We start from the raw sequence: 12769 nt of genomic DNA, 5'->3' as shown, positions 1-12769 counted from the left end.
GAAGATAAGATACTTATTATACAGAGTCCTGGTGTGGCGCCATGGGACGAAGCTCTAGACCGCAGCTTCTCCGTGGATACCCCATGTAGGCTCTCTGTGAGTCGACGCCGACTCACTGGCCTCTAACAACTTACACTAAGAGTATACTGTTGTGTTTCTGAAGTGCAAATTTTCCTTTTCTGTATTTGAATCTGTTAAACCTGCCAACCGTGCTACATGGGCACATCTCAGTGTGCAAACCACGTTTCAAGTACTCAATAGTCACCTGGTTTTGTGGCCATGAGTGGGGGGTGCTGAGCAGGTGGAAAGAACTCAAAGATGCCCCTCGGGACCCTTTCTTTCCTGTCCATCGTCCCCTCATCAGCCTTTCACACTGTCTTTGTCTTAGTGGAGTTTTCCAGAGACAACTCGACACATTCTGTGTCCAATGATCATGCTGTTGGTAAATAAGGTGGCAGGAGACAAAGTCCAAATGTCACTATGATTCCCCGTCATCAGCAACTTTTCAGATTCCGGCAGGGGCAGTGGAGCACGGGAACAGAAGTGAGACAGAGTTCTGGGAAGCCAGCCGCCTTCTGAGGCTTTCCCCTGCAGACCTTCCGCCCCCAGCTTCCCCAGCCTGTCCTCAGTCTCTGACCCTGGGTGTCTCTCTCTGCCTCAGTTGACTCATCTGAGAACACAGGGAATGGGTGCAGCACCCTGGGATGGGGAAGTGGAGACAGCGAGGCAGCTCTTGGGGGAAGATGGAGTGCGAAGAAGATGTACGTGCTAAAGCCGCTGGCCCAAGGCCTTTGTGGGTCGGTTGATGTGTAAGGCTCCTGAGACATCAGAAAGCATTGGTAGCTTGGTCATAGCTGGAACAAAGACTCAGAGAGGAAGACCATTCCCCTAAGGACACACAGCACATTGGCACTGGGTCTAGAAGGCAGTGCCAAGCCCCAGAGTAGTGAGCTTCATTCCGCCACCCTTCGGCCATGGGCTGTGTCACATGATCCCTCATGGGTCACTGCTGCTCACAATCCCAGGAAGACTACATATGGCCATTTTCACCTGGGTAAAACTGAGGCCTCAAGGGTGTTGTTTCCCTGGGCTCACCCAGCCTGAAAGGAGCTGAACCGACCTGGGCCATGTGACTCAGGTGGAAATGAAACTCCTTGTCTCTTTTCTCCAAGACCCCGTGGGATTTATGTTTAGTTGATGACATATATTGGGGTATTCTCAGGCATTCACACCTGTCTCCTAGTGGATGCAATAAAGGCTGGAAGTGTGACCACAGTTAGTTCTCTGTCCACTGTGCATCAAGTTTAGGGTGGGGTTACACACCTCCAGAGGCAGGAGAGCTATGCCAGGCACCCGACCCCAGACAGTGTTGAGGCTGTGCAAGGGGCCAGAGGTGGGAGGGGGTGGCACTAGCTATTGTGTTAGCGAGGGCGGGGGGTGGGGGGCTCACCATGCCCCTGATTACCATGAGGGCACAGGGTCAAGGGGGAATTACAACTCCTTGCTGAATCCTGGGCCTGCAGGCTGCTCTTAACTCCAGCTGGTCATGCCTCTCCATACCAACCCACAGTCTACCCATTTTCCTTTTCTCCAACTTCTCTTGTTCAGCTTCCTGGTTGGAACTCAGTCCACCTCTCTGTCCTATTCTGATGCTAGGGTCCTAGGGTCACCATGTGTACCTGCTTCCCTCGGCCTCCAGTGTCTTCATCACAGAGGGTGGGCTCGGTATTTCGGCCTACTTAACCGTCTTGCCCTTGAACTCCCAAATAGACATTCCAGTTCCTCTTGTTCCACTGAGGCGAGACTCAGGTGAGGGGAGGAGGCAGGGTCTCACTCCATAATCAGAACACAGAATGTGTTCATTTCATTAAAAAAAAAAAAAACACATCGAAATCAATGCAAAACATCTATGATAAGCAGAATATCACATTTTTCAGTGAATACAGTGTTGCTATTCCTGATTTCCCCTTTTATCTGTTTTTATTTTAAATTTCAATAACTTGTTCATTGTGTAATTTTTTACATTAAGTTTTTCTTTTTTGAACAAATTGTGTTTCAGTATTATTCTCTCCAATACTGGGGGATGTTTGACACTCAGGTTTTGTGCTTGGACTTTTGGGGCAAGATGGCGGAGGAGGCCGATGAGCTGAATTAGACCCTCTGCAACAGTGACACGGGAGAGAAAGTGAACCATAAATGGAAGGCGATTTTGGAAGCCTAAGCACTGAGTGTCAGTTAGGAGAGGAAGCTGGGCAATGAGTTGGCTGTCTTCGGGCCTGGGGGCCACAAGGCCATCTTGAGCTTTGGTGGCTGTCTGTCTACACAGTCGCCATGAGGCACAGGATACTGCTGGACATGGGTGGTAAGGGGAATCTGGGTATCTCTTGTTCTCTAAGCCCTCCTAGTGACCAAAGACATGGACAGTCCCATCCTCACCCACCTAGAGGCCAGTGGTACCCCCTTCTATGCTGCCTCTTCTCTAGGGTCGGGCATCAAGTGAATCAGCCCTGAATCTTAGAAGCTCATGAATTTCACTTCATTCAATCTATTATTGCTGGTATCTGTTTCTGGGGAGACAGCATCTGTGCAATACAGCCTAGCTACATCTGTGCCTATGGCTCCAACCACTAGGCAAGCACCACTACCTCATCCTGTACCACCTACCAACAGTAATTAGCAGCCAACATCAGACAAACCCACCCTGAACTCTGTTATACAGATTAGCAAACCAATAACTGTATATATGTTTCCAGTCTCTGTCATATCCCTTGGAAGATAGGTGATCAGCATACAACCATCAATTAAATGTAAATACATAACACCACAGCAGACAGTTTCAACTTACACAAAGAAACAAGACAGACTAGTTCAAACAAGTGACCAAAATACAAAGGCAGAAAATGTAACACCAGAAATGGTATTGGAATGACTCGCTAGGGAATTCAAAAGAATGAATGAACTTAGGCACCTTCAACAGATTGAGAGAATGATAAAGAAACCTGCAGATGAAAGCAAAGAGAATACAGAAAAAAGTTTAGAAGAATTCAAGAAAACATTACATGAACAAACTGACAAAAGAAATGAAACATTAGAAACCATACAAAACAGCAAATAGAAGTCCAGAAGACAAATACTAAGAATTCAGAAGTAAAGATTCTGTTTAAGAGGTAAGAAGTAGAATTGAATCAGGGGAAGGTCAAATAGAGGGGCAATTGCATTGGGCAAATCTGCTACACAAGACGTCTTTAAAGTGTTCAAGAGCAAAGAGATCAGTTTGAGGACTAAAGTGCACCTACCCCAAGTTTTCAGTAGCCTCATATGCATGTGAAAGTTGGACAATGAATGAGGAAGACAGTAGAAAAATTGATACATTTGAGTTACAGTGTTGGAGAAGAATATTAGAAGTACCAAGGGCTGCCAGGAGAACAAACAAATCTGTCTTAGAAGAAGTACAGCCAGAATGCTCCTTAGAAGCCAGGATGACGAGACTATGTCTCTGGTATAATGGACATGTTGTCAGGTGGAACCCCTTCACATTATGCTTTGTAAAGTGGAGGGTCATGGAAAAAGAGGAACCCCCTTAGCCAGATGGATTGGTACAGTTGCAGCAGCAATGAGTTTACTCTTAACAACTGTGAGGATGGTGTGGGACCAGGCAGTGTTTCATTGTGTTGTGCATAGGGCCTACAAACAACAGAAGAGCTATCAGACGCAAAGAACCCATACATGCAAGGAAAGCCTACGAATTATGTGGGACATTGTCAGGTGAACTAATTGAAATGTGATTGGCATTCCAGAACAGGAAGAGACACAAAACAACCACTGTGGGAGGAAAGTTTCCCTACCATCATGAAAGATGAGAAGGTAAAACATTCAAGAAGCTGAACGAATTCCAAACAGGATAGACCCCAAAAGAAAATCACCAAGACATAGAATAATGAAACATTTCAAAACCAAAGACAAGAATCCTGAAAGCTGCTTAGGAAAAACAAAAAGTTACTTACAAAGCAGAACTAATTTATACTAAGCTCTAATTTCTGATTGCAGAAACCATGCAAGTAGGAAGACAATGGGATGACATATATATATATATATAATGACATATAGATATAGATCTATAGAGAAAGTCTATAGATCTATAGAGAAAGTCCTGTGTGGCGCTGTGGGCTAATGCATCAGACTGCAAAGTTGTTTGAACTGCAAGGTCAGTGGTTCAGGCTCACCAGCTGCTCCTTGGAAACCCTATACAGGGTCGCTATGGGTCAGAATCGACTCCACAGCCCTTAACAACATATATATACGACTCTGAAAGACAAAAAAATGCCAGTCAAGAATCATATCCAGCAAAATTGTCCCTCAAATATGATGGTAAAATAAGACATTTCCAGATAAACAGAAATTAAGGAATTTGTAAGAACCAGATGAACCTTTGAAAAATTACTAAAGGGTGTTTTTTGGATCGCGAACCAAGAACAGCTGACACCCACCTAAGACTGACCTACAAACATCACTCAGAGCTCAACCCAGATACAGAAGTATCCAAATTAAAGTCTAGGAGACTGAAACTAGGGAACCATAAATAACAGTTATCAACATCAACATCAATATCAACAAGAAGTTTTTTTTAAAAGGGGGGAGGATTGGGGAGGAAACAGTGTAGCTACAAAATTTCCACATGAAGAGGAAATTAAATTGATTTCAAAATAGAGTAGAAAAATAAAATTTTAAATTGTATTCCCCTGGTAGGAGCACTGATGGGTCCCGCTGACAGGGCTGCCCCCCAGGCCTGAGGTGATGTGGGGGCCCTGGGAGACAGTAGAATCCGTTCTGGAAGTAACAGCTAATCGGTTCTTGGAGGGTTCTTCTAACTCCCTTCCAACAAATATGGGGCACCCACTGTTGTGCTCGGCGCTATTTTAGACACGGGAGACACACTTCTTACCCATATAGCACCCACAATCAGGTATGGGGAGAGAGACAAAACAAGGCTAATAAGAACCGGCAGGTATGAGGGGCAAGGGGTGGGGGGTACCTGCTAAAGTGAAAATAGAAAGGAGGAAAGGTAAGGGACAAGACATTGGCAGGAGCTTGGTGGGTCAGCATCCCCGCTAAGAGTGACCTCGTTGAAGCGCACACACAGCGGGCCCCATTTCTCAGATGCGGAAACTGAGGCTCGCCCTGAGCAGGGGGCGCAGAAGCGGGGGCTGAGGTGGGGCGGGGGCGCGGGCTCCAGGTGCCCCGCCCTAGCTTCATTCATCGTGGACCTGCTGAGTCACGCTGTTGGAAAGGCTGCCCGGCCCCGCCCGCCGCCGCCCCGTGAAATAGCACCGATTCCCTAGCGCCGCTCACTCCCGCGCGGGTCCCCACGGGCGAAGGACGTCCTCCTGTGGCGGGCGCCCTGAGCTGTCTGGTACTGATCTGCCCACCCGGGCCCTTCAGCCCCTACCCACAGGTGAGTGTCCGGCCAGCCTACGGGGTGGGCGGCTGGGCCCGGGTCTGCAGGCCCGGCGATCCGGAGAGACCCCCTGGGAATCCCCAATCGCCTCCACCGAGCCGGGCCTGTTCTCCCTCCGACTGGCCCACCCCCCACGTGCAGGGCGGCCAGGCCGGGCCTCTGCCCACCGCCGGGCCCTAGTGATCGCCGGGCCACGTGACCAGCGAAGAGGAGGCGGAGCTGCAAGGGTTCTTGAGCCTGTTGGGTCTCGCTGCCCCCAGGACAGAGGCTACTGTGCCCACCTCCTGCTCCGCATGGGAAGGTGTCCCTGGGATGGGGATCTAGTGACGCAGGAGGCCCTGGGGCTCCCGTGGGGTCACCTGGGATGAAAGGGACGCTGGGAGTTCACGGCCCGTCCTCCCCCCACCCCCACCCCACCCCCTGTTTGTGGTCCCAGGCTGGTGGGGTGTTTCTTGGTTTCTTTGAGATCTGAGAGGGGTCCTGGGACTGGGCCTGAGTCGCATGGGTATCAAACTAGGGTTTGTGCTTTTGGCGTGGACTCAGACGTTCCTAAGCAGACCCCCACACACATACACACCTCAGTTTTCCCATCTGTGCAATGGGCACAAGAAAACCCACCTTTGGCAAGGCTGTTCTGCAAGTCAGGTGGTGCGAGGACCAGCGACTCGCTCAGCAAGTGTAGCCAGTACAGGTGGCCAGTCTGGGTGCAGTTTTAAAGTAAGGTGGCTTCAGGGGCATCAGTGCCACAATTGTACTCGCAATACCCCCAACCCCCTCACTAGTTCCTTTTCTTTCGTGCTCTCTTGGTTTTGTGAATATTAAATTGCCGATTCTCAATTTAAACTTTTCTTCAGTACCATTTATCATTTTTAATCAGAAGTTAGCATGGAAAACGAATGATTCCAACTTGATCAAATCAAAAAAGGGGGAAAGTGCGAAGCTTTCAGGCATTGGCAGTTACTCTACTCCAGGTGGTGAGAGCTCTCAGGGGTCAGGACTGCAGGGCAGATTTTTTGTACAGGAAGTGACTGCACTGTTGGCCTTGGACAGTAATTTCATGCCTATAGCATTACAGAGAAGTGGGGGGGGGGGCTGGGAAGGGGGAGCACTGGCCTTGGAGTCTTGATGGGAGTGAGACTCCGGTACCTCCTGAAGTAGACAAGCAGTTTGGACTCATCACCTGCCAACAGGGGCCTCCTGCAAGTCCCCCCACCTTGCTGGGTGGTGGAGGACACAACGGGATAGGGAGGTTGTGACCAGGGCAGGAGGCTGTGGGAGGGCAGTGGGTGTCCAGGTTCCATGCATGGCTGTGGGCTCAGTCCAGCCCCAAGCAAGCCCACTGCCATTGAACCGCCTTTGATTCACAGTGACCTTGTTATTCAGAGTGTCCAAGGCTGTAAATCTTTACAGGAGTAGAATGCCTCATCTTTCTCCCAAAGAGGAGCTAGTGAGTTTGAAGTGCCCACCTTACAGTTAGCCAGTCCAGTGCCTTTCCTTCAGTACCAGCAGGATTCCTTGGGCTCAATCCACGGGGATCCAGTTCCGATTCTGTAGCCTCAGTAAACAGCTGCATCTCTCTGTACCTCAGTTTCCCCTTGGGTAAGACGGCAAGAGGTGCCCCCACCACAGGGGCTTGAAGGAGACAACAGCTGGTCCATGCTTAATCCTCGAAACAGTAATGAGGAGCTGAGACAGGGGCCAGTAGACAGAGCTCTGGGCACGCTTGGCTCCCCCATGGTGCAGCCTGGCCTTAGTGGGGAGACGGCCTGCTTTAGGAACAGCCTGGCCTGGAGGGAAGCAAACAGGAAGATTATGGGCTCCAACCCAAACCCCTTACAGACTGTAAAAACTTTGAGCTCCTCTCTGGGCTTTGGTCTTTCCGTCTGTAAAATGGAAGTGATAGTAGCTGCCTATTTAGACTGATTCCACCATTCGTCTGTCAGTTTGTCGTACTGTGATGGCTTGGATGTTGCTGTGATTCTGGAAGCTATGCCATTGGTATATTAAATACCAGCAGGGTCGCCCACAGTGGACAGGTTCCAGCTGAGCTTCCGGACAAAGACAGACTAGGAAGAAGGAGAGACAAACTACTTCCGAATATTTAGTCACTGAAAACTTTATGAATAGCAGTGGAACACTGTCAGATAGCACCAGAACATTGAATAGTGAACCTGATAAATAGTACCAGAACACTGTCAGATCTAGTACTGGAAGATGAGCCCCTTGGTTGGAAGTCACGCTGAATATGCAGTGGCAGCAGCTATGGGCTCATGCATAGCAACAGTTGTGAGGTTGGTGTCGGACCAGACAGTGTTTTGTTCAGTTGTGCAAAGGTTGTGCATAAGGTCGCTATGAGTCAGTACCGACCAAGAGTTGACATGCACAAAGAAGCAACTCAGTGGCGCTTGGAAGTGGCTGCTGGTGATTGTTACTATTGTCGGTGGTGATGATGTCATTTCACAACCCTCCCTTGGGGAAAACCAGACATGGACGTCAGAGGCTGTGTGGCTGCTGTCACTGGAGACACAGAGCTGATCTGGACAGGCATGGAAGAGCACCCACGAGGGAGTCTGCGTCCATGAGTTGCCCTTCCCCCTCCACCACCTCCTTTATTCTGAGCCCCCCTCCTCACTCGAAAGACAGAGGCTACCCAATGCCCGTCAGTACCACCTAGAGGACCAGACTGTCACTCAGTGCAGGTGACTCACAAACTGTTAAGTGCTGTGTGAGGTCAGTGGTTGTTGTCACAGGCAGTGCCCAGCTCCTCTGCCCACCTGCCTGGACACCTGCCCCTCCTGTCCATCTGTGGGAACCTTCCCCCCTTGCATACAGCAGAGGTGACATACAAGCCTCAGGTTGTTGCTGTTGAGTTGTTCATAGCCACCCTGTATAGGGTTCCTGAGGAGCAGCTGGTGAGTTCGAACCACTGACCTTAGGGTTCAAACTGAGCTGTGGTCCAGTGCTTGTCCTACAATGCCACACCAGGACTGCCGTTTGTTGTTAAATGTTGTCAAGTCGGTTCCGATTCATAGTGACCCTGTATAGAGTTTTCAAGGAGCAGCTGGTGAGTTTGAACTGCCGACCTTGTGGTTCAAACTGACTTCTGGTTCAGTGCTTATCCTACAGCACCACACCAGGACCAAAACTATACTCTTACTAAATCAGAGAATTCACATAAAAATACAGGTTCCCACCTTCGCTGGAAGAATTCTCTAGGCCCTAGGGGCTCTGGGCTCACACTCTGGGTGGGCAACCATAGCCCTATCCAGACCTGCTTTAGCGTGTGACCCTGTAGCATATTCTAGTTCCCCTGCAGGGACAGGCAGTGGTATGAAGGTTACAAAGTCTACACCAGACACACTAATTGCGTGACACTAAGCCCCTTCCTCCTGACACTAAGCCTCTCCTAGCACTTACTCCATGGGGTCGCTATGGGGACAAAAGGGAAAGCATGTGCCATCGGTGCCCACAAACCTGCATGTGTGCACAGTGGTTGCTCTAGTCCTCAGACAGCAGCCAAATACACAGTGGCTGAGGCTGCTGGCCACCATTAGCTGGTTTGGGAAAGTGGGTCCCAGTATCTCCAAGTCCTGAGAACCATGGTGGGTCCCTATCAGTGATTTGGGCTGGTGACCAGCAGGTGGCGCTGTTGCTCCAAAGAACAGCAGGCTTTACCCAGAAGCCAGCGATTCTGGCTTGGAGAGTTTCCATGGAAACAGCGCCAGATTTCCGGCCCCCCCCCACCCCCACCGCCAACAACTGTACAAGGCAGAAGATTGTCACTATTCCCGATTTACAGATGATGAAACAACAGGAATGGGCCCGCTAAGAAGCAGTTCAACAGGCCCAAGTTATGGCTCCAAAGTCCATAGGCGATACTGTTGAACCATGGTGGGGACTGGGCAGGGCTTGTCCCTGGGTTGGGCAGGGATGGCCTCTTGGGTGTTAGATACTGTGCTGTGAGCATGCTCACTACCCTGGTCAGTGGGCAGTGAGGCTCAGAGGGCTGGAGGCTGTCCAGCTGATCAGGCTGAGGGAGACAGAGAACTTGCTGGGTGGGATTACTGGATAACTCGGGTCCATTTAGAGTAGAGAGGTTAGTATCTCTCCAGGGAGACTTTGGACTCCATCCTGAGTCCACAAAGGTTGCCCGTCTCCAGGAAGTGACACCCAAACCTGACCTCTGCTCCCAGGTTGGCTTCCATCGCCACGTCCCCTACCAGCTGCAGCCATGAACTCATCAGTAAAGGACCCTCTCAGTACCAGCAGCTCAGAGCCCCTCTCGGCTGTCATCATCGGTGAGTAGGGGGCTCAGGGCAGGGGTGGGCTGGTGTGGAGCACTAGGGTGCTCACACGGGTCTGGCCCCCCTTAGCACCTGGGGTCTTCAGTTTCGCCATTGAATGTTTCTGATGTGACTGGTGTAGTGCTGAGTGACTTATAAAATATCATCCCGTTCGATCCTCTCAAGGACGCAAGAGGCAACAGCAGAAGGGTCCGCCAGCAGAGGCGAGGGCTGGTCTAGTCGCTACATTCTTCAGCTCTGGGTCTGCACTGCCCAGTATGGTGGCCATGGCCACGTGTGGTGACCAACCCCATGGAACGTGGATGGGCCACTGTGAGATGCACTGTGTGTGTCAGGTTGTGGTTAGTTGCCAAGAGCTCTGCCTCAGGGCAAACCCCTCACACACACGCATGGGTGCTGAGCATCCCTGCTCCACAGGGTTTTCAAGCCTGTGACATTTGGAAGCTTGTTTTCTGAGGCACCTCTGTGAGATTTCAAACCTCCACCCTTTCGACTGAGTAGCTGAGCACTTAACTGCTTACGCCCCTCAGGGTCTCCTAAAGTGTACAATACACACTGGAATGCAAAGACTTTATGTGAATATAAAAGTTAAAGTATCCTGTTAATAATTTTGGAAATTTTAATTGGAAGCTAAAATGATAATATCTTACGGCAGATTGGGTGCAAAACTATTACTGAAATTCATATTGCCGGTTTCTTTTTAAAAAATTTTTTTTTTATCTTTTTCCAGTGAGCACTTCAGATTTCAAAAAGGAGCTCTGGTAGCGTAGAGGTTACCAGTCGGGCAGCTAACCTCAAGGTCAGCTAGTTCAAAACTACCAGCAGTTCCGCGGGAGAAAGATAAGGTTTTCTGCTCCCGTAAAGATTTATAGCAGGGTCCTTATGAGTCAGAAGCAATTCACGGCACACCACTTCAGATTTCAAAAGCCCACTACTTACTAAGATTTCTTCTCTAGTTTATCATTTTCATAGAATCTGATCATATATGTTTGTAAAATGAACAAACAAACTGATCCCTAGTTTCATCTCTTAACAATGGAACAGACATATCTCTGCTCCTTGACAGTTTTCCATTTCTTAATGTGGCTACTAGATGATTTAGCATCTCGTACACAACTGCACTTATACGTCTGCTGGACAGTGTTGCAAAGCCACACATGTTCCTGACAGCCTTCTACCATCTTGACAGACCCTTCCTGCCTAGGAAGCCCAGTTGTGACAACTGCTGTCCCCATTTCACAGATGAGGACACTGAGGGTCAGCAAGGGGATGTTACTCTGCCCAGGGAAACACAGCCAGACAGTGGAGGGAGTCAGCCCATGTCTGTGGGATCCCCTGCTCCTGAGTCTGATGCTTCACATGCTCCCAGAATGCATCAGGGCTAACATGTCTGCCCAGTGCTTACCCACTCTGCCCAGGGGACACACAGCAGAAGCATGTGGCTCCTGCCCTCAGGGGCTTGCAAAAAACAAACAAAAAAACGAACAGACGTCCCCTGCCCCCACCCCATGAAGACAGCAGATAAACCCACACAAAGTGGCCATTTAAAAAATCTTTTAATTATCTCCAAGTTTAATTAGTATGCGTTAGATTATTTCAAAGACCATGTTGAATAAACAGTTGGATAACCCAGCAGGTGACTAAATGCTTTTAGTTTACTTGGGGATAGTGTGATTCTTAGAAATCTTTTTTGTATTAAAGTTTATAGAGTAAATTCATTTTCCATTGAACAATTGATACATTTTTTTTTTTTTAATGACACTGGATGCAGTCCCCCATAAAGTAAGTGTACAGACTCTATTTTTTGGTAAGTCAAAATCAGTTAAAACTGCTGGCCATTTCCTCTGGTTCACTGTAATTCTACATATAGGTAATATTCTAAATAGCACAAGATAAGAAGAGAGAGACAGAAAATGACAGATAAGAAGAAGAAGATGAAATCTGACATATTACCACAGGCAGTTGGATGGGCGTTCAGAGTAGGAGGCGACCTCCACTTCCCTTTGGCTGAGCACCCCTCCTGAGCCTCCTCTGTCCCCAGGTTTCCCCACCCAGGCCTTTTGCAATCTATAGTATAATGTCTGACTTGTCCATCTGACCCACCAGACTGCTGGCTTTCATGGGACAGGCTGGTTCTTAGTGATCCCAGACTCTCTATTGTATCCCCCAGGCTTCCCTTGGCCCATGTATGTGTGACTCCTCCCATTTCTACTTTCTGGCTGTGTGACTATGGGCAAGTGACTTAACTTCTCTGTGCCAGATGTCCTCAAGGAGGAAAAGAGTAACAGTTCTCTCACTAAAGTTAACAGGAGTGTTCAGTGGATCACGCACGCACTTTAGGGATCCCGTGGGGCCTTGCACAGCATTTTCATCTGTCAGTTTGTTTTTCCTCTTAGTATTGAAATTACTTAACACAGTTGTTGCTGTGTTCCAACTCATAGCCACCTCCTGAGATGACACAGTAGAATGGCCCCACAGATTTCCAAGGCTGCCATCTTTATAGAAGCAAATTCCGAGGTCTTTTTCCCAGAAAGCCTCTGGGTAGGTCTGAACCACTGACCTTTAGGCTGGCACCCCTTAACCTTTGCACTGCCAGGGCTCCTTTGACAGATAGTGTAAGTGCACAGTAATGTTAGTTTTTGTTAATCCTAGAACTCTGCTGTTGTTGCTGTCTCATGGTTTTCCTATGTCCTCAATAGTTGGTCTTCACTTCTTTATTGACCATGATTATGTACAAGTATGTGGTGGCTCCATGTGGTAAGTACCACACTGCGAGGCACAGGTCTGTGGTTCAAGCCTACAGCCAGCCACTCTGTGGGAGAAAAGATGACGCTTTCTGTTCCTCAAGACTTAAAAAGCTTCAGAAATCCTATACAAGGTTGCTGAGAGTTGGAACCGACTCAACCGTACTTAACTTGTTGTTGTTGTTGTCAGGTGCCATCGAGTCGGAACCGACTCATAGCGACTCCATGCACAGCAGAACGAAACAATGTTCGATCCTGGGCCAACC

General features: G+C 48.9%; 1 protein-coding gene across 1 annotated transcript in view; it reads left to right on the top strand.

The window, feature by feature from the left end:
* The first annotated feature begins 9659 nt into the window (after positions 1-9659).
* OSGIN1 (oxidative stress induced growth inhibitor 1) overlaps positions 9660-12769 on the top strand; it is an 8307-nt gene continuing 5197 nt past the window's right edge. Inside the window, exon 1 of the mRNA XM_006860133.1 lies at positions 9660-9753. Coding sequence (XP_006860195.1) covers positions 9687-9753 — 67 coding nt within the window. The 5' untranslated portion in view covers positions 9660-9686. The remainder of the gene's footprint in view (positions 9754-12769) is intronic.

The sequence above is a fragment of the Chrysochloris asiatica genome, unplaced genomic scaffold (genome assembly GCF_000296735.1).
Source record: "Chrysochloris asiatica unplaced genomic scaffold, ChrAsi1.0 scaffold00037, whole genome shotgun sequence".
Taxonomy (NCBI): domain Eukaryota; kingdom Metazoa; phylum Chordata; class Mammalia; order Afrosoricida; family Chrysochloridae; genus Chrysochloris; species Chrysochloris asiatica.
Note: the sequence above shows the minus strand (reverse complement) of the source record. Positions and strands in the feature narration are given on the sequence as shown.